Source organism: Drosophila hydei, unplaced genomic scaffold (assembly GCF_003285905.1).
Source record: "Drosophila hydei strain 15085-1641.00,03,60 unplaced genomic scaffold, DhydRS2 tig00008128-arrow-arrow-pilon, whole genome shotgun sequence".
In the NCBI taxonomy this organism is placed as follows: domain Eukaryota; kingdom Metazoa; phylum Arthropoda; class Insecta; order Diptera; family Drosophilidae; genus Drosophila; species Drosophila hydei.
This window is the reverse complement of record NW_022045838.1, coordinates 446047-468411: the sequence shown is the minus strand read 5'-3', so window position 1 is coordinate 468411 and position 22365 is coordinate 446047. Positions and strand designations below refer to the sequence as shown.

The window sequence follows — 22365 nt, the reverse complement described above, 5'->3', positions numbered from 1 at the left end:
CCACGCCTTGGCGGCTTTCCGCTCTGCTCTTCTCTCTTCTCCCTTCTACTGCTCTCTGCCCCGCTCTTCTGCTCTCACACTCCTCTCCTTGCGCCTGTACAACAATTCATAGATGCATTTTTTATGGAATACCCTTATGCTTGAGCGCTAGTGACAATCCTTTCAAGCTGGCACAGACAATGCAGAATACCCGGCGTTGCACGACAGTGTCTTGTGCCATAAGTTTTTACTTATTTCGTAGGCAAGAAAGAGTTTTTAATAGTTTTATTTCTCACTGAAATTTATAGAGTACTCGGGAGTCGGCGTGCCAAACTAAAGTTCTACATTGTTATATCGTCACTTGTGTTGTTTGGGCGAGGGGGCATCGGCTGCAGCAACCGCTGTATCGGGGGCAACTAGCTCGAGTTGTTTACACGTGCTTGCGATGCGATGCGATGCGTGTGTTCCGCATAGCCCGCTACAGCAGCTCCCCTTTGGCTCCCAAGCCACGTTCCGCGTTCCATGTTCACTGCATGAAGTTTTGCGTACTCTTTTTTTATTATTATTTTATTTACATACAAACACGCACACACACACATGCAGCAGCCGATTACCAAGTGCAGCAACTGTCCCTGTGCCCTCTCGCTCTCCCTCTTCCTAGACACACATGCAGCAGCCGACTGCCAAGTGCAGCTGCTGCCCTCTCGCTCCCGCTCCCCTGCTCGAACTTTTTCCCATGAAAATAAACACGAGCTGGTTCACGGCAGTCGCCAAGATGTCTGCGCTTTGCTTTGCTTTGCTTACGCTCGCCTCCCCACCTGGGGCGGGCGAAGGCGTGGCTGTCAGGATGTGCCAGGATGTGTTGCTTGCCTTGTTGCCGCATTTTAATAATGCATCGAAATGAAAGTGGCTGTCAACTAGAGATTTGACAGCTGCTTTGTCGCACGACAAGGATCGATGATGAAGACAGGTGAGACACGCACACAAACACAAACAGAACTGACAACTGAATCTGGTGGGGATAACAGCTTTCTTGTTGATAATTAGGTAAGCCATAAGGAAAGGCAAAGATGGGGGCTAGAGCTCATTAGCAGGCGGCTCGGCTCTATATATAAGTCATAAATGAAATAAATCTCCCGACCCAGTCGGATGGCATAAACACGCTTTGAAGTGCAAATTGCCCGCGGGGTCAACCAATCGAACTCAGTTGGGGGCGGCCGAATCAGAGGTCGACCAGGAGGCAGTTAACAATGCTTCGTCATAATACATCTTTGAAAATCTGTTTAATGGCCAAGCCGAACCACTTGAGAAGCTTTTGAAGCTGTCGATATTCTAAATTTAAACAAATAAACAAACACACACATACACACGCGCAAGCACCTGGATTGTTGTTGAAAGTTTATTGTTTTTGAAAAGAAAAAAAAAAAGAAACTTTTTGATATTTCTTTGCACCTTGAGCATCCGTTAATTTGCCACTTGAAAAGTGCAAATCTTTTGATTCATTGTCAGCAAAACAAATTTAATGAAGAAATCGGCTTCAGCTCTTGCTTATAGATCATCATATCGAACACCACTCGCCTACCCCACCCACCTGTGCATCAGCAATTACCTGTAGCCATTCGATACGGAAACAATTAGCACCTTCAAATTTATACACCTGATTATCTAGCTAATGTATATTGTATAATGGAATTCAATCAATTTTTGATTCCTCAATATTTGAAGCAAAGGCAAATGCTTATAGATATACATATATATAATACTAGGTATATATCATATCTAGATTTCTATCGTATGCCCTACATTTAATGTATATTTCTTTGTTTAATATTACTAAAATTTCTGGGTTTTCTAAACAAACTGTTTATGTTAAAATAACAAGAAATTGAATACAAAATATTTATACCCGCTCACAAAATGCAAAGAGTGTATATTGGCTTTGAGCAATGTCGCTTTTGATGAGCGAGACTTTAAATTTGGAATTTATAAATTTCTCGTACTAGAATTTGTTAAGAGTTTTTGGTAATCGTAAAAGATAAATTCTATACGGTTTTTGTTTTATGATCTCCAAATGTTTGCTGTTGTGGCATTACTTTAATTCTAGATAGATTTAATTTAGATTTAAATTTAGCTTCATTACGAACGCGTATACGATAGCCGTTAATACCCGTTCTTACCTTTATTTGCAGAGCACGCCATGGTTAAGTATATTAAATAGATCGATTTATAATAACAATTAAAACATATTTCTTTGTTTAATATTACGAAATTAAGTTTAAACAATTTGTAATCTTTAAACAAATGTATTATTTTTGTTGCAAGAGCAAAAGATTGAATACAAAATACTTATTTCGGGCAACTAAGGCATTAAAAAAGACATAAAAAGTATTTCGAATAAGTAAGCTTAACTTTACATAAACTTTAGTATTTGTTTATGGCTCGTGTGGTATATAATGTTTTAAAAATATATGAAGTTTTATATATTATTTTTACAAATTATCAAGCAGTTAATATATTAATAAATTGAAGGAATCAGTTATAAAGTTAGAGTTCCATAATTTAATAAATCAACATTTTCGTTAAAGATCTAGCGCGTCTGCTTAATGAAAATACATAATGCTTGATATATTTTCAGTTAAGCCAGCGCAATTGAGTAATATTTAAATTATTTAAAATTATAAATGTTTTCAAAAAATACATTAATTATAAAAATATATTAATAATAAAACTGAATTTGATTTGAGTCTTGAGTGCAAGGTTCACAGCTCATTTCTCTAGGTGTAGAAAATATTGCAGAATATATAATTATATAATATGATAAATACCTTCTTTATAATACAGCATGGAATATATATATTCTCCAATATATTACCTTCGATTCTCCGCTTATCAACGCAACAAAATCAGCAATTTCTCCAAGTGTTTGTACAAGCTTGACGCGACGTCTCCCAGGTACACTAAAACACATTTAACAGGTCATTCAGCAAACGCTTAACTGTAGTTAACTGCAGGTAGCTTAGCTTGACCTTCGCTTCTACCGCGCCAACTGGGAAACACCTGCTAGGAAAACAAATGTTAACATTTGACAGATTTGCTCATCAACAGACACGTGACTATATCGAAGCTACTGGCTTGAGAGGCCTATCAAAGATACTTATATATAGATATATAGATATATATATGTATATATGTATAGTTAAGGATGGGGACACGCAACTAGTGTCAAGAATCGCATAAATTTCCGATTTCGTTTCGGGGCATAGAAAATACCATTTTTGGACTCCTGAAGTGTGCCATTTAATGGCCACCAAAGGTCACGTTCACACCATCCTAATGGCCAAAATGTCGTGGATGGAGCGGGCGCCCGACTGACAATTCAGGTAATGTGGATAATTTGCTGTCAATGATGTGTAACGCCGCCAACAACAGCAACAGCAACAGCAACAACAACAAAAATCTTTATGATGATGAGTAGAAGGAGGCTGAATATATAGCTGCTTGTATTTGTTGTCAAACAACGAAGCGGGCTGCTAATAGCCCAGCTTCTGTTACTCTAAGGGTACTATAAATAAATGCCCAACTAGATGTTACGAGCGGAGCAATACATATCGCCGATCGACCGCAAGAGCTGTGTATGAGGGATGGCTTGATAGATGCTTTGTTATTTCCATTTAACTGCAACTGTGAGCAAATCAAATTTTGACAAGCTGTTGACTTCTTGGTTAGCTGCAAGCAGATCCATAGAATCACAGATCAAAGTCTATACTCTATAAATCAATGGCGTGGACAGGGCATCAGTCGGCAAGATGTCACGCACTAAACTATAAATGCAATTGTGGTTTATTCTTTTATACTCCTTATGCCCAGTGACTGCAGGGTATATTGATGTCAGAGATAATGAGAGGCGGGACTGAGCTTATATATGTTTATGTATTCTGGATGATAAAGATAAAGATTACTAGACAAATATCCGTCTGTGCAACTGTGCTTCTCAAGATATTTGAGTTGAATACGATCAGCTGAGTTTGTATCTGTCCATCTCTTTGATCTTCTGGTTAAAGACGACTAGCGGAATCTGCGCATGTTCATCTGTCCTTCTCTCCTATCTATGCGTCTCTCTAAACTTGCAAGGTATCTTTTAGTCGAGCATTTCCGTCCTGAGCACTCTTACTTGTTTTTTTAAGATGAACTACAAGGAAAACAAGCGAACGTGACTAACTGATCGAGCGACCGATCGATCAGATCACAACAAAACCAAACATTGTTCTTTTGTTTCAGAGCGCCATAAAAAGTAAATTATATATATATTTATATATATATATATATATATATCGTATGTGTCGATCTATATATTTGTTTCCAATACTATTCACAACATAGTTCTAAAAATAGGCAACAGACAGCAGATCAGTTGAAGAACCACGATCCAGAGCAAAGTCTGTCTAGGATTCACCCATTGTTTTATGACCCATTTGGAACGCGGTAAGCGATCGTAAAATCTTTGGCATCGAGACAGAGCAACAGAGCGAGAGAGAGAGCGTGAAAAATCCTTTTTGTGTTGCGGACTCGAAAGACATATGTGAACTTCAATTGCTATTTGGTATTTGGTATTTGGTATTGATTGTTTTTATTTCCTTTAAATGAGACTCTGCTTTCTAGTCGAGCCCATTCCATGTACTCGATCGTAAAACAGTTCGTAGATCGTCCTGTGTTTTAAATGTATACAACAATCATTTTACGACCTTCGACTTTCGCTTCACTCTTCAGGAACTGTGGGCGCACTTGACTCCCAGACTCCCAGACCAGCCAAATAGTACTCCTATAGAGTGCGCTTGTGAAAGGTCGTAAAACCTAAAGGAAATTGGATTATGTTCGCAGATAGCAATTGAAGAGATAGACCTCGTTTATCTCTACCAGCTCATATTTTTATAGTTACCAAAAATTTAAAAAAAAAAAAACAAAAATTTTTATAGATATTAAATGGACTCTTCAAATGAATACAGATTTCATTAAATATATATATATGTATATTATTTTGTGTTGTAACCATATAATAAATATATTAGAGGACAGAGAGCAGTGCCAGGCTCATATCAAATTTTAGAAATGTAAAAATATCTATTTATTGATATAAACAACTTTCAATAACAGATACAATTTATATATAGATTTAATATTATAAAATAGAAGCATATCTCTAATTTTATTTAAATATTAATATATAATGTAAGTGAAATTCAATCATTTTATTTTCGAATAAAACAAATCATCTTTTTCATGTTTCCAAATGAACAATTGCTATACTAGTCATACTAAGTCAGCTTTTATTTTTATGAATACAAATTTTTAATAATTAAAAAGAAAGGAAAAAATGCAAAACGAATTTTATAAGCCAAATAAATATTAATACTTTTTTAAGCATAAAAAGATTAAAGTTTTTCTTTTTTTCCAAAAAAATATATTAATAAATTAAAGACTTAAATAAATATAATATTACTTTGAAGCTTTATTATATATTTAAATTTTATAAGAAAAAATGATGTAATAAATATACATCCAGAAATATATTTTTTAAAAATATTTTATTTTTTGTATATTTATATTTCATATTTTGAATTAAAATGTTTGGTAATATATAAAAATATAAAATAAATTTTTACCATATATAACATTTTATATATTTTCTCTTTATTTATTTAATTTTTATTCTAAAAATCATTTGCTGTGCATAATTTTGTTCATAAAAAATCAGACTAGTTTACTAGACTTTAAATAAACAATCAGCAAGTTATTTAAGTTACAAAAATTACATTGTTTAAAGTTCAATAGTGAAAATGTAAAGAATTTTCTATTTTCCGTTGCTTAAATCTCATTTGTTGAAAATTTTGTTAGTTCGATTTGTATATAAAGAAATTTGAATGCCTTTCAATACACCCACATGAAAATTCGTTGACTCCGCCCACAAACAGAAAATTCAGGCGAATGAGCAAAGATCTACTGGAAAGAGCTAACATGTGGGTGTGAGTGTGCTAGTATAAGTATGTGTGCATGCGTATATGGGTGTGGGTGTGTGTGTGTGAAGAGAGTGACGCCCCTGCTAGAGTCATATGCACCAATGACATGTGTGCATTAGAGACAATATAGTCTATATAGATATCGGTAGGAAAGTTAGAACTTTTTTAAAATATCATTAAAGAAAATAATTTTAATACTAACTAAGGATCAGTGCAAGAATCCCGAAGCAGCTTAGAAATCCTCTCTTCATATTTGCATACTCTGCTTATCCCTCTCCCTCTCACTCTCTCTCTGTCTCTCTGCTTAAGTATTCATGTATTTATAGTCTCTGTGTGATCCATGTTTGCTGTGTGTGTGTGTGTGCGTGTTGTGTGTGCTCTATTCACAAATACTTTGGATTTTCACTTGCAAGTGCTCTACCCTCCCACAAAAAATCAATTTAATTGTCGATCGGTCTTCAAGGCGAACGCAACGCGTATCGGTTTAAGAAACTGCATTAATATATAAACTAAGAGAAAAATATCTAAAATAAAGCAGAGTTTAGTGAAGTTTTGAAAACAACTAAATATATATAAGTATATACTAGTGTCTGCCACATCATTTATCATATATAGCAAGCCAAACAAAGTGCTTAAGGCGTTGTCCTGTGTCTCCTATAAATATGCTACCAACATCGTGCTATACAGGTCCATCAACTCTACAGGATAATGAGCAACTGGTCAACTCTTTGCTGGCCTGCCCAGAGTATCTGCGCATCGGTCATCCCCTGGCAGCGAATGCCGTCGGAGCTATCAATATGGATGGATTGCCATGCAACAATTTTCCATCTGCCTTCTATTACAATAATATGGATAATTTTCTGGCGCTACACAATAATATTTGGACTCTGCCCATCTCCTTTCTGCACAACAACCATCGACCAGAGAAACCGCCTTTCTCCTATATAGCCCTAATCGCCATGGCCATAAGCAGTGCACCCAATCAGAGATTGACACTAAGTGGCATTTACAAATTTATAATGGATAAGTAAGTACGATTAAGATATAAGTTATAGCTATAGAGATAGAGATACAGATAGATATGGATATAGATACATTTTGAAATAATAGATATATATGTGCCTATTTATTCTAGGATAGTCTATATCTTTTCTATTTATTCTATATTCCATATATTTCATATATTCTCTTTATTCAATGTATTTTATTTGATATTTTAAGCCACTACCTTCGGTTTAGATTACTTTAAAAGTGGATATTGTAAATAATATCTATTCTCAATCAAAACTCGAACTGAAACTAGTATTTCTATTAACTTTTTGAGTCTGAAGATATAAGATAGTATCCACTAAAATATAAATTTCACAAAAAATGACATGTTTGAATGACTGAAATATAATTAGTAAATTTGACAGCTTGACTTTTCTGATATATTCTTAAATAGATTCAAATTGAAATTTATATTAAAATTAGTCTCGAAGCTCTAAGGCCCACATACATTCAATTAGATTAGGAAACTCTAAAACTAGTTCTTTGTAAGGCTACAAGTAAGGTTCTATCTATATATTCTATGACCATCTATATATCTATTGTTCAAACAACAAATCTAAGCCAAATATAAGCGGGCTTTAGCCATATTATTAACAATGAAGCGAACCTTTTCATCCAAATTCTAGAAGCAAAAATATCTACAATAAATTTGTTTTTATTAATATATTATGTTTGAAGGAAGAACCAGTAATTAGAAATTCAATTATATATATTATATTATGTATATATAATTATAATAATATGTACATACATTATATTTTCTAATATTATGTATTTATATTAAATATTAAAGCAGTATCATCTGAGTTCAAAGCAAACTAAATCACAAATATCAAACATATCTAAAAAAAAAAATATAAAGCTCGGTGAATACAAATGTATATTAAAACTGGAGCTAAACTACAGTCCTAAGTTCAAACTGATTCAAAATTTCAAAACAAATTAAATCTATTAAGCACTAAAACAGTTTAAAGAAATTCTCGTTTCTTGTTTGTTTACAAGGCCTGTATAAATAATAATAATTGTGCATATATGTATTTAACTTGCCATAAAAATAATCATAATATATGAAAATCAAATTTTAAAAATAAATATACATATTATATTTATAATTGTCATTCATATATAAAAAATAATGTCAGAACGATTATTTGATTTAATTTTTGACGTCGCATTATTTTTGGCGCATTTCCAGTGTGGGTCGATAAACCAAACGAAGAGATTTACTATATCAGACTTAAAGCAGATCAATAGAGTATATAATTCTTTATATTCCAGGTTTCCGTATTATCGTGAGAATAAGCAGGGCTGGCAAAACTCCATACGGCATAATCTCTCGCTTAACGATTGCTTTGTGAAGGTGGCAAGGGATAAGAATACCATCGAGGACAACGACAGCGCTGGGAAGGGCAGTTACTGGATGTTGGATGCCTCCGCCACGGATATGTTCGAGCAGGGCAATTATCGAAGGCGACGTACCAGACGAAGGCACTGCTCCTCCAGCAGCAGCCGCTACGAGCGAGAGCCGGGCAAGGTAAGCGCATCGAACCTTCGATCAACAATTTTATCAACATTTTATACTTAATCAATTGCTATTTCCAGCAGGATTCCAATGCCAGCAACGATGGCAGCAATGGAGAACTTCGATCCTCAAGCGATGCCCTAGCTGACTTCGACCTGTTCTACAGCGATGGCAATGGCAATCCCGCCGCACTACGTCCCAACTACTCGGATCGCATCACAGAGCTGCATCGCCAGTATCTCTCTGTATCATTCGGTTTCAACAGCCTTTTCAACAACGAACCAACGGGCAGGAGCTTAAAGGACAGCAACTCAGCCGCCGACAGTCCGTGCTCGAGCAGAGCTGCAGAGCAGAGCGCAGCGGAAAGCGCCTTGAGTGAAGATCTACATTCCCCCAGCGCCTTTACTCCAACGCCCGCCGGACGAGACGCCACACTAAACGTTGATGCATTCAAAGGACTGCAACAGCTGCTGGACACAACGAATAGATCAAAGACGAACACGCTTTTTACAATTGAAAACATTATCGGCAAACCATAGCAAATAATTAAAAAAAACAGCTTAATTATAAATCCTGCTGCAAGTCAATAAGCACATTACTAATTACTAAATCATGTAGGAATTAAGGTTGCAGGAAACAGAGTGAAGACCAACAATTGAAAACATAGTTGGCAAATTGTAGCAGCTATTCAAAATTGTAAAATTATAAAATTTGTTTTAAGCTCATAAACCGAAACAATATTAATTAAATTACATAGGATTTTCTTTTAACTTGTTTCTTTTTATTTCTCGAGTATAAAACAACTCCTCAATTTCCCCATTAAATACATTTATTCGGGCTTCTTAGCCGAAACCTGAATAGGTTTCTTGGCCTTCGCTTGAACGGGTTTCTGGGAACGCAGAACTGCAGAGGCACGACGAAGAGCAGCCTGAAAAAAGTGGGGAATGCTTTTAGAAATGATCCAAAGAACGAGGGAGTATCAATACAGGATATATATATATATATATATATATATATATATATATCAGTAAAAATCTCTCTACACGTCTACTTCTGCGATCTTGGTAGTATAAATTAATTTCATCACATAGAGAAGTGGGTATATAAAAGCAATTCAAGCCGCATTACCTGCAAGTAAACAAAGAATATTTTATGCATTAATAATTGATAGTAAAAAAATAATTCATCATTAATTTGAACTTGAATAGAATCAGATTAAGTTGTCGACACAAGCTTTCAGCGATCTTGGTAGTTAATATCATCACAACATAACAAATTTGTAAGCTATATAAAGTTGTATTAGACATTTATGTACCTGTGTCAAATCCTTGCGGTATTTGGTACCAGTTAAAAGGTTCTTCAGTTTCTTCAGGGAACGACGGGGACCAGCCTTGAAGTTAACGCGCACCGTATTCTTAGCAGGACGCTGGCCATATTTGCCCTTCTTCAAGACAGTAGTGAAGCCTTTCTTATCGGCAGCGGGCACAACGCCAAGAGTTTTCTTATGCACAATACCGCTGTAGCGATAAGAGCTCACATTAGCCAAGTTATTGGGCTCCTTTAAAAATATTTTTAAAAAAATATATCATTGTGTTAGTAAAAAACTGTTTCTTTACAATTCACCATATATGCTGTTTGCCAATTATTTTGTCAGATTTAAGTTACTATCATGTTGTATTCAAATATCATTGTGAAAGTTTAATTGAAAACATCATTCAGAAAAACAGAATTATATCGAATTCAGATTCGATTTATACTAACTGTGCTGAAGGGTTTCTTCACATCGCGCTTCTTCAACAAGAAGGCGTTGTTGTTGCGAATGATCAACCAATTGAGGTGCGAAGAGGTTGCCATCGTACGTCTACAAGTAAATGAAAAGGAACATTAATAGCAATTCATAAAGTACAGCAAAATCATCTTTTTAAGCCTTTTTCAGTCTTGGGTGATGAATATAGTCTTCAAGAACTCTTCTGTCAAATCATTCATCAGTTTAGGGTTTACTAAAATCAACAATCTAAACGCTTTGCTTACCTTAAATTAGTAATTGAAGCAGCAATGGACGCATACATGAAATAAAAGTAAAATCAGTTTAGTAATATATTCCAACCAGAAGTTCATTATATTTTTGACGAGTGGCGTCAGTCTTGGGTGATGAATATAGTCTTCAAAGAACTCTTCCGTTAAATCGTTCATCACTGAAGTAACTGTATACCATTCATTCAATGCAACATGTGCTCACCTTTAAGTCGATAAAAAGAATTGAATAGAGGCAAGGAGACACCATCGACAGAGGCAATATGAAATGAGAAGATATTTAATTAATTACATGTTTTTTACTTTTAACAAATAACTAGCTTTTAAATAGTTTCGTCAGTCTTGGGTGATGAATATAGTCTTCAAAGAACTCTTCCGCCAATTCATTCATCATAGAATACAATGATGTGCCAACAGCAACAGCAGCCACCATACACGTGTGGAGGTTAACACGAATGTTTTACCTCGAATATTAATCACAAATGGAGCCATATATATGCTGAACAAGTCACGCGTATAGTAGTTAAACATAACTACTATGTTATTATGCTGTTCACTACACTGTATAAGCTATAACTTAACCAATTCAAGACATAATGCAAAATGCCCACCTTTTCTCGTTGAAAGACAAGCAGGAAAGAAATATGGCAGACACAGCGCAAAGTGAACTTGGCTGCGATTAAGCATGCAGACTTGCAATGGAACATATATCGATATACATCAATCAACCATCGTGTTCGACTTGCTGTATCGATACTTAGAGCCATCCCTACTTGTCAGACACATTTCCGAAGCTCTATTCGCAAAATAAAGTTAAATTACAGTTAAATTCAAGTAAAGAATTGTATTAAAACGTTTCAGACAGTTTTTGTTTTAGGCTGTGGTTTCTTTTTATTGTCGTATGTCCATCCAGAATTTAAACACTCGTGGTAAGCAGAGTTAAACTACACGTTTTAATTTCCCCCACTCCATACGCTCGTAATTCACACACATGTACATGTATGTATGGACATAAAAATGGCTGCTCACTTGGGCTAGTCTAGTCATCAACGTGAAGTAACATACATACAAACATACATATTTATGTAAATGTATGGGGACGTGGGCATGCAGTACGACAGTGATTAACAGATTTTACAAGCATGCATATATATATGTTTCTTTGTTTATATATATTTTAGACCCCTTTGCTGATGCAATCAAGGGCAATGATGATGATATTCAAGACGGACTCGTGCACATAAGAATCCAGCAGAGGAACGGTCGTAAGACATTGACCACTGTTCAGGGCTTATCCGCAGAATATGACTTGAAGAAAATAGTCCGCTCCTGTAAAAAGGTCTTAAATCGATTTTGAATTTAAAATCATTTATATATTAATTTATCGAATTTTTTTGTGTCTAGGAATTTGCTTGCAATGGGACTGTGATTGAACATCCTGAGTATGGTGAAGTTCTGCAACTGCAGGGCGATCAACGTGAAAACATCTGCCAATGGTTGACCAAGGTGGGACTAGCGAAGCCTGATCAATTGAAAGTTCACGGCTTCTAAACTAAATGCCAAGGGAGAAACAAAACGTGTGGATATCCATACAAGTCTTACACTACACACATACCTACACACATATATAAATATATATATCTAACTTGCTAAAGTTCTTGTTCCGAATAACTACAAATCTCTTGATAAAAACAAAAAGAAAAAACATTTATATAAAGACAAAAGCAATAGACCATTAACTGCGAACAATGTTAATCATACAAGTTAAATAAAATTAAATGTTCATTTTAATTAAGTAACCGTGTGTATAGAATCTACTTGTAATATATAAAATCATTTATTGGTCAATTTAATAACCACTCGTAAGACTTGTATTCTAACAGTAAATAGCAACTACAAGGTTACAACGGCGTCAACCCTGAAGCCGCCATGTTGATGACGTATTTCAAAAAAATATCGAAAGATATACGGCATCCCTACTACTCATGAATATCAATTATTATTTCATATATTTTTATATTATGAATACACTTGTTAGTCATAATAATTATTACTGTGTGTTAAATACTTAGAAAACATCAAAAATTAATAACTGTCATCCAAAGCTAATGCATATTGTAAATGAATCGATATATTTATAAATCCATTTATATTCAGGTTTCGACAATATTCATATAGATTTTAATATTAACCCAGCCAATATGCAATAGAGATTAAACTTGTAAATAACGCGCCCACCTTTTTATACGGGGAACATCCCGTAAATATGTCGAATTACTTGGCTTCACATCGGTAGTCAATTATCGATATTTTGGACCCATCGTGCCTCAATCACTGCTTCCTCGAAAACTATCATTATCTATCGCTTGACCACCACAATCACACATTGTAGTTTTGACGGCAGCAGCAAAAATTGTAATTCACAATTTAATTTATTTAATTCATTAGATGCACAAATTAGGCTGTGTATTTTATTAATTTTTTTTTCGTAAAAAACAAAACGTATAATTTTGTGTACGCGCACAACAGGGAACATCTGGTGTTTCTCATAGCAATTGCAATCGCTACGAGTGCCCTGGCCAGAACACACATAACAAGTGGTTTTCAATTCATTTCGACGGTGTACCAGAAGAGCTGCAACCAAAAATAATTGCTGGAGTAAAGAAATATTTATCTACGTGGTGAGTACAGTTACTTGTGCGATTTCGGTTTGTGACATCTATTCCATTGGTGATATTTAAACGCCCTAGCTCATGCATTTTGTTTAATTAGCAAAAAAAAAATATATATATATATATTAGGTTCTCGTAATTCATTTCCAACGTTCCAACCCAGCGCCACTAAATTACGTGTGCTTTGCCATCGGTAATAACAGAAATAGCATTCGAAATAGTTATTACTTTAAGAAGAGAATCTAAAGCTCATTCGTCATTCAATATTCAAAAAGCGTGCGCCTGCTCTGCAGTTTTTTTTTTTGGCTTCGCTTTCTAGTTGTCAGTTGATTTTTGTATGTTTTTCGCCGCATGCAACCGTGCCAACATTTGGTGTATCGAAACGTTTGACAAAAGGAACGGCGAAAGTTTTTCTATAACGATGAGACGTCAAATTTTTTGGCTTTATAAAAAAATTTTCGCGTGACGAGTTCGTTGTCGATAATAACTAAATAATATTATTTAAAACATTTGCAACAATCAAGTGTTTCATTTAAACGACTTATGCTGGTGCGGCGGTGCAACTGGGACGTGAAAAAATAACAAAAAAAATCAATTGCTGGTTCGGTACTCGGGCTAAATTCAATTTTAATTCTGCGTATATTTGAGTGCAAAAAAAAAAAAATCAAAAAGAAAAAACCAAGGGAAGGAGGCAAAGAAGAAAAGCGAAAATAGCTACGGAAAAGAAAACTAAATGAGAACAAAAATTAAGTCATTGAAGCCACAGACACGGAAAACTAGACGACGACAACGACGGTCGAAGTTGGAAGAAAATGAGGCACGAGCCGAGATGAGAATATGAGAGGAGACAGCAATAGCAGCAATTGTGCAGCATTATAAATAAATAAATAAATAAATATATTGAGCAAAGGAAGGAAGGAATATCGGTGCATATTAGTGCGTGTGTGTGCATTTCGCGTATCGTAATCAAGTTTCATGCCATAAGAATATATCAAGTGAAAATCAAAAATTTCCAACTAAAAAAGCCTCAGCTGGGTGGCAGCAGCCGCAGCCGCAACAAGGCAACGTGTGCATGTGTGCGTGTGTGTGTGTGCGTGAGTGTGAATGCGAGTGTGTGTGTGAGTGAGCGAGTGCAAGACAGTGTGTGTGTGAGTGTGTGTGTGCCGTTTGTGCAAGTTTTTGGGGGCTGTCGGGTGCTCGTTTTTGAAAGAGGAGTTGAAAATAGAAGAAGAAGCGAGTTGTGTCTTTAAGTGTGTGTGAGTGAGCGTGCGTGTGTGTGTGTGTGTGGAATTCTTGACAATTCCCCAACATACGTTACCATGGAATATTACCTAGGTTAGTAGAAATTGCAGTACTCAATTTGTAAATTAAACAAAAATATGCGGGACTACATACATATGTATAATACATGATTATTTACCAATACAGTGGCACAAACAATGCCCCCCACTTTTACACATACAGTTGTGTACATGTATGTATATGTACCCATATATAGGCGAGTACATAAGCAGATATACATACATAAGCGTATGCTGCATTACTTTAAGGTGAGGCCAAAACGCAAAAGTTTTTGCAGCAGCCACATACCCCACGCCCTTCCCTTGTTTTGTGGTTATGTTTAGGATCAAATTAGCTGGTGGCGACTGTTCATTTATTTGTTTTTGCAATGTACTTACTCAAATACAAACACGCATACATACAGACATATATATTAATATATATAAAACTGAAATCCATAAGAAATGCGTCTAGCCAGCCAATGTAAGTCGTATTGAATTTTTAGTGCCCGATTGGATCCTCTGCTTCCAATTACAACGTACACTTTGAAAATCAGAAAATTGGGGTATTTGAAGCAGCTTCTCAATGTACTTGATACTGTATACTCTAAAAGCCTTATACATAACAAACAAATATTAAAAAACAAAAAGTACACTAAATAAATGTGCTTTTAATTTTAATTACACTTTTCTGAATACTCATTCTCGACTACTCGGGTATACCAACTAAGCAGATTCTAAAGCGCTATGTATTTTCTTTTTCTTTGTGATTACGTCTTACTAATTGATTTTCTCTTGCCCATTTGCAGGAGGTTACGTCTATATGAATGGAGATGCAGTCAAAATTCAACCGCCTGTTTACACCAATGTTCCTGTTGAAACGGCTATGTTAGCCACAAATCTGTTTGGCACCACAACGCAAATTGCAGCTCCGCAATCAGCAGCAGCAGCCGCTCACATACCGTTGATTACAGCAGCAGCCGCTGTAGCAGGTGGAGGCACAGGAGCAACAGGAACAGTAGGAGCACCACCAACAGTACAGCCCGCGCAGCATCCACAACAACAGCAACCACAACAACATCCACATCAGCAACAGCAGCAACAACAACAGCAGCAGCAGCAGCAGATCATTTCTCATACGCACGCCCACGCTGTGGCAGTTGCCGCTGCAGCTGCCGCACAGCAACAACAATCAGCGCAGACCATCCAAACGGCAGTTACGCCGGGCCAAGTGCATCTGCAGACGCATCCAGTACAGCATTTGCAGCAGCAGTACGGCCATCATCCGGCTCAACAGCCGACGCTGCCGTCCACTGGCGATAGCATTCAGGCAAATCACGCAATCGACAATACTGAATACGCCATCATGAATGGAGCCATTACTCAGACTCAAGATGGCAACCTCGTCTGCTATACAACAGAGGCCCTCGTACCTGGCGTAAACAATACGAATTTAGTTGCACTCGAGCAGCAGCAGCAGCCGCAGCCAGAACTACTCCCACAGCATCAGCAGCAACAGCAGCAGCAGCAGCTAGCAGCTGATGAATGTGGAATGCCATTGGACAAGCTAAAGCAAATGCTGGCCACACAGCTGGACTATTACTTTTGCAGGTAACAAACTAAATATTATACACTAAATATATAGCTAATTAGAACCTATTTTACAGAGAGAATCTGGCAACCGATACTTATCTGGTGTCCCAAATGGACAGCGATCAATATGTGCTCATTAAGACAGTGGCCAATTTTAATCTTGTTAAGAAACTAACAAAGGACATAAATTTGATTACCGAGGTGCTGCGCGAATCGCCCAACGTTCAAGTGGATGATGAAGGTTTGCGCGTGCGCCCCAACCACAAGCGTTGCATCATCATTTTACGTGAAATATCCGACAACACACCACTCGATGACGTCAAGGTAAACGAACGAACGAACAAACGAGTCTACTGATGCAGAAATTAAAATCAAAATTTAATTACGGGTTCCGCATAATTCACATTTGAATTTAAATATTTATGATCATTACGCTCCGAGTATATATAACTATAGAGTAAATGTACTACTTGTACTTACATATTACAACTATATGCTAATTATATACTCTTAGATTATGCATACTATTTATAAATTATATGGATGCCGTCTGTAACTTGCTCATATTACCTTAATCCCTTACAGGCGCTGTTCAGCAGCGAGAGCTGTCCGAGACCCATTGCCTGTGAGTTTGCAGCAAATAATTCGTGGTATATCACTTTCGAGTCGGATGAGGATGCGCAAAAAGCTTTCAAGTATTTGCGAGAGGAAGTCAAAGAGTTTCAGGGAAAGCCTATAATGGCGCGCATCAAGCCCAAATCGTTTATCAACAGAATAGCTGCTGTACCAAATATCAAGAACGGATTTCGTCTCAATTCACCGCCAACGGCCACAGTCTATGACCCAGCAGCTGCAGCAGGAGCAGCTGCAGCCGCTGCTGCTGTTAGCTATAATGCGGCACCACAACGTTTCGTCTATGCGCCCAATGGTGCGCCCTTAACGACAGCAGCGGTGCCGTACAATGCACAGGTGTTGATTGTAAGTGTTGCAATTAAATTTATCTACTCATCTAATATCTTACCTCATTGCAGCCCTTTCAGCAGCAACAATTCTATACAGGTCTAATGGCTACACCTTGGCCAACGACCACAGTGGCAGCAGCCACAGCGGCGCAAGGTCAAAATTTCTATGAGTTTGGCAATATATTTGCTGCCAACGGTCTAGCACCGCAGGCCGTTGCGGCCAATTTCACAACTGCACCACCACCACCCACCACACAAATTGTCAGCAATAAGCCGCAGGGCGGTGGCGGCGGTGGTGGCGGTCGCTACAATAGCAATCATCGCGGCAATCCTAACAATATAAGTGGTACTGGAAATGGACCACGTGGCGAGCCGCGCAATAAACCACCGCGTAATACCCAGCAGCAACAGCAAACGCCATCGCATAATATTATAATGCCCACGGCTGTGCGTAGTATCAGTGTGGTACCAGCTGCCGTACTCGATCCACTACAGCAAGTACCTCTCCAGCAACAACAACAGCAGCAGCAGCAACAGGTGCAACAGCATCAGCAGCAGCAACAACAACCTGCAAGCCAGCAGGTGCAGCAGCAACAACAACAAATGGTGGCTACCAATTCAGCTGGCTCAGCGCGTTATCCACTGAAAAGTAATTGGAAGGGTGGCATGCAAAAGAATGTGGACAAGAGCTATGGTAACCATTATCACTACAGCAACCAGGTGCCAACTCTACCCAGCAGCCATGGCCACCATCAGTCTCAGCAGCAACAACAGCCACAAGCCCATTTTATATTCCCTGCGGCCAGCACGACACACTCCACCTATGCGACTAGCTCACAGCCAACACTTACACCTCAGTCTGGCCAGCAGCAACAGCCGCAACAGCAGCACCATCCACAAATGGTGGTACATGCCGCTCAGCCTATTGAACTACAGGAGGCAACTGCCGGGGAAAATGTTGTAGTTGTTGAACATGCAACCAGCTCGCAGCATGGTCGAAGCAACATCTCAGCCAGCTCCTCTTCATCGCTGGCCACTTCCATCGGCGGCAAGGAGCCACAGCCGATGCATTGGCAAGCGCGGCCACGACGTCGTCGACGTGATGAAGATGGTAGTGCCCTCAATTATTCGCCTGGCGGTCGTGTTAATGTAAGACTGGAATAACTGATTCTGACTGTGTATCGATTTACGTAACATTGTCTTATGTTTATTATATTTTAGATCTATGCTAGCTCGCAACAACAGTTGCTTTCCTCATCGTCCGCCTCATCCACAAGCAACGTTCAGTCTACGAATCGCGAGAGTCACTATAACACTCATGAATCGCAACAGCAGCAGCAACAACCGGCTCCGCCGCAAAATCGCGGTAATTACAAGGGCAACAATTACAATCCCAACTATCATGCTCAGCAGCATGCGGCTTCCATGTCGCACCATCATCATCATAACAATCACAATCACAACGCGCTGCCCTCGCAACAGCAGCAGCAGCAGCAACATCATGTGCCTGCTGCACAGCAGAGTTCGGGGCATAATTATCATCATCATCACCATCACAACTCTATTGGCAGCAATGTGGGTAATAGCGGCGGTCTAAGCGTTAGCAGCGGCAGCAACAACAATAATAACAGCAACAATAATAGTGGAAGCAGCGGCAACAATATGTCAAACAATATTGGATCAAGTAGCACCAGCGGAGGTGGCGCTGCTGGCAGCAACAATAGCGAGCGAGGCGGATTACATCATGGCATCAGCATGGGTTATCAGGGTCACAATGCGCATCAGCAACAGCTGCAACAACAGCAACAGCAACAACAACAGCAGCAACCACCCGCTCCAGTGCAGCCGCCGCAATTTGATTTAGAGGCTTCGGCTTTTCCGCCATTGCCTGCGACTTCGGCTCCGGCACATGGAGCACACCATCATCAGCATCATCATCATCACAGCAATCAGGCTTCCATGAATAACTCCAATAGCAACAACTCAACGGCAGGTGGCTTAACCGCTAAGCCACCTCCACCAACTCAAGCTCATCAACAGGGTCAGGCTCTACTCGAGTGCAGTGGAGGAGGCGAGGAGCACCGATCAAGCAATCACCCGAATACGGAGAGCAATGCTAACAGCAATAGCTCCAGCAACACGTCAACGGCTGTAGCTGCACCTACAGCTGCAAGCGGCAATTGGGCAACCGAGAATCGACTCGCAGATGTCGTACGCACGGGCAACAAAGGTAAAGCACGCAAGGACGCTGCTGCTGCTGCAGCACACAACAGACAACATCAGCAGCAGCAACAACAGCAGCAGCAGCAGCATTTGCCTCAGCACTATCAACAGCAACCGCAGCAGCAGCAACAGCAGCGTAATCTGGCCATTAGTCCCACGCCAGGAATGGTGGTCGTGGTGCCCTCTGAAGAGCCGGCACGCCCATTGGGCAACAATACTAAAAACTTTACTAAGCAGAGCTCTAGTAATAACCCGATCCATGTGATAAAGTGTATAACACCAAATATCAATGCCAGCAACAAGGCGACGACAACAACAGCTGGTGCTGTTGGAGAAGATGGAGCAGGAGCGGCAGCAGCAGCAACAGTCTCTGCTGCTGCTGGTGCTACTGTTGGCGCTGATAAATCAAACAAGACTGAGGATGAATTACATCCAATACACGGCAACAAGCAGCAGCAGCGCTTAATCGAGGGCTATGGCCAACAGCAGCAGCAGCAGCAACATATGACAAATGACTATGGGCATAATATATCGATCTCGGGCGCTGGCGCCTGCCTAAACGAGCTGAGTCTTACCAGCCAGCACCACAAGAAGCAGCAGCAGCTGCTATCTGCCACCAAAAAGGAGCTCAACAAGGATGCCAGCAAACACAAAAGCGTCGCAACCTCCACCTCAAACTCCGCCTCCTCCAATTCAGTGTCAACAGAGAATATTGCTGCTGCAACAGCTTCTAAACTGAGCTATGCACAGGTGGCACAGCATCATAAGGCAGCCTCGGATAGCAAGGATGGTGGCGCTTTATCTCCTACAACCACGAGCCACAAGCTTGAATTAGTCTTTGGGGATGCTGCCGACAAAATCGCATTGACTGTAACAACAGATAAACGTCTGGCAGCAGCTCCAACTGCCCCGCAGGTGGGCAAAGGCCATACTGGCGGGGCTGTTGCTGTTGTTACCAAGGAAAAAGGTATATAAATTATTTACCCAATATAACCGATACATACTATTACAATTTTTTTTTTTTTTTTTTGTTTTGTAGACTCTGCTCATTCGCGCGAGTCGCGTTCAAATGCAGCGCAGATTGCCGGCGCCTTGCGTCCGCAGAGCAAAGAGAAACCAATGCAGCAGCAGCAACAACATCAGCATTACGGATCTGGTTCATCCACTGATCATAATACGAACACCGGCGGTGGTGGTCGTAAATCTAGAGCCAATAACTCTTAAAAGAAAAGGAAGTCGCCGAATCCGCGACAAATGTGAACTCCAAATCTTTGCTAGCCTTGATGCAGTAAGGTGCATCATTAAAAAGCTAACCCCATCATCCAACTACACACCCCTTCTGTACATAAATTCCATGTGTAAATACAAGCAAACGCCGTTTTTTGTTATATATCTATAAGCGCTATATAGATATGTTTACGAGCTAACCAAGGAGGCATACATAAGGTTAGTATTAATATTTTTATACATCAAGTAACGCTTTCATGATTTCTTCTTTTGCTTTTACAGTTGTCGTCGCACTACAGTGATTGAAGGGCGACCAGCTTGGACCAGTTATCATATAATATAAAAGAGTAGACAAAGGAATAATGGTGCATAACATTAATGAAAACAAAACACACAAACACACACACAAACAAACAAACACACACACACACACACACACAAACGCACTCACTCATTCACACACACACACACTACGCATATACAATATATATATATATATGTATATATATATATATATTTATTTATTTATTTATATACAAATATATGTGTGTATAATCAGTTAAAAGTTACTTTACTGTAGCTTAAAAACAATAGTTACACTCACACATACACATATAACGTGTAAACATGTAGATTAGTGCAACGACGAAAAAATGATAAAGCATATATATATATATATATATATATATATCTATATATATATATATGTATATATCTATGTATATATATATACTTATATATATATAGAGAGAAAGATGTAACTTTACATGCCCAAGCTAAGTTTACAATTACGATTAATGTAAAGTATGTTTTGATTGGAATCAGCCAAGTTGCATCTGATCGAGAGATGTTAGCTAATTACCGAAACAACACAATAGCATTAATAATTATTATTAATAACTAATTACTCATCACTAGTGATGCTTCATGATGAATCGTCGTTCATTTTCATTTGCTTATTACGCTAAATCTTGAAAGAAAAGATTAAAACAAAAACAAAAGTAAATCTTGCATGACTATATAGCCTGTATGAAAGTTCTACATTTTATTTATAGAACCGGCTATATAAGCTAGTCCCATACAAACACTTGCATACACATACAAATACGCACTCACACCTACGCTCACGCATTATAATTTACACTTGTCAGTGAAGTCATTTGTTCTTTTGATATATAGCGTATTAGTTAACTTAGAACATTTGGGAATTTGTATTTGTACTTATTTCACTTCCTAATGAATCCTTGTACACACAAACATAGACTGGCACAGAGAAACACAAACACATACACACACGAACACAACTCTCGTATGATATGTTTATGTATTTATACAAATGCATATGGAAATACTTGCATACATTTTCAAATTGCATTTCTTTCACATATATAAAAAGGCAATTTTCTCAGTTTGATGGTTTCACACATTTTAAAAGGAAAACAACTACAAGAACAACAAAAAACAATTGATATTTAACTGCTATAACTAAAAAATTTTATAACGCGTAGACAGGAACAACTATTTAATATTATAATACAAAAAACATACAAAAATATTTTTGTATAAACAACGACACTAACAAAAAAACAAAAAGGTGCCATAAACTAAATACACAAACAACACACACACACACATTGAAATTTCTATTCGGTTTAGGAAAACACAAATAGGCATTTAAAATTATATACATATATATATTTATATATATATGTATATATATAGCCCACATACATATATCTATGTATCATTAAATATTTTTACATATGTTTTATCTCAAACGAAAAATTTACGAAAAGGTTTTTAACATAT

General features: G+C 38.0%; 4 protein-coding genes and 3 non-coding genes across 8 annotated transcripts; 3 read left to right on the top strand and 4 right to left on the bottom strand.

The window, feature by feature from the left end:
• Positions 1-6655: 6655 nt before the first annotated feature.
• LOC111604491 (fork head domain-containing protein FD2) lies at positions 6656-9293 on the top strand. The gene is made up of 3 exons (XM_023322582.2): positions 6656-7020; positions 8322-8577; positions 8649-9293. Exons 1-3 carry the CDS (start codon positions 6656-6658, stop codon positions 9102-9104), a joined length of 1077 nt encoding a protein of 358 aa, XP_023178350.2. The 3' UTR covers positions 9105-9293.
• Positions 9294-9324: 31 nt separating this feature from the next.
• On the bottom strand, positions 9325-11260 carry LOC111604492 (60S ribosomal protein L28). Its single transcript, XM_023322583.2, has 4 exons — positions 11211-11260; positions 10327-10426; positions 9881-10123; positions 9325-9493 (listed from the first exon to the last, which is right to left on the bottom strand). Exons 2-4 carry the CDS (start codon positions 10417-10419, stop codon positions 9395-9397), a joined length of 435 nt encoding a protein of 144 aa, XP_023178351.1. The 5' UTR covers positions 10420-10426; positions 11211-11260; the 3' UTR covers positions 9325-9394.
• LOC111604505 lies at positions 10488-10560 on the bottom strand. Its single transcript, XR_002751752.1, has one exon. It is a non-coding gene; the product is annotated as a small nucleolar RNA CD11 (small nucleolar RNA).
• LOC111604507 lies at positions 10696-10771 on the bottom strand. Its single transcript, XR_002751754.1, has one exon. It is a non-coding gene; the product is annotated as a small nucleolar RNA CD11 (small nucleolar RNA).
• LOC111604506 lies at positions 10928-11003 on the bottom strand. Its single transcript, XR_002751753.1, has one exon. It is a non-coding gene; the product is annotated as a small nucleolar RNA CD11 (small nucleolar RNA).
• A 94-nt stretch (positions 11261-11354) lies between the features above and the next one.
• Positions 11355-12271, top strand: LOC111604493 (eukaryotic translation initiation factor eIF1). The gene is made up of 3 exons (XM_023322584.2): positions 11355-11528; positions 11781-11938; positions 12004-12271. The coding sequence occupies exons 1-3, from the start codon at positions 11501-11503 to the stop codon at positions 12148-12150; spliced, it is 333 nt and encodes a 110-aa protein (XP_023178352.1). The 5' UTR covers positions 11355-11500; the 3' UTR covers positions 12151-12271.
• A 690-nt stretch (positions 12272-12961) lies between these two features.
• Positions 12962-20997, top strand: LOC111604482 (la-related protein Larp4B). Of its 2 annotated transcripts, none has more exons than XM_023322569.2 (8): positions 12962-13280; positions 15361-16162; positions 16219-16468; positions 16730-17122; positions 17176-18255; positions 18328-20296; positions 20369-20775; positions 20839-20997. In XM_023322569.2, the coding sequence occupies exons 2-7, from the start codon at positions 15375-15377 to the stop codon at positions 20551-20553; spliced, it is 4665 nt and encodes a 1554-aa protein (XP_023178337.2). In that variant the 5' UTR covers positions 12962-13280; positions 15361-15374; the 3' UTR covers positions 20554-20775; positions 20839-20997. The 2 variants fall into 2 exon arrangements, with proteins under 2 accessions (XP_023178337.2, XP_023178335.2); XM_023322567.2 differs by lacking the exon at positions 12962-13280 and adding an exon at positions 14376-14606.
• Positions 20998-22365: the final 1368 nt, after the last annotated feature.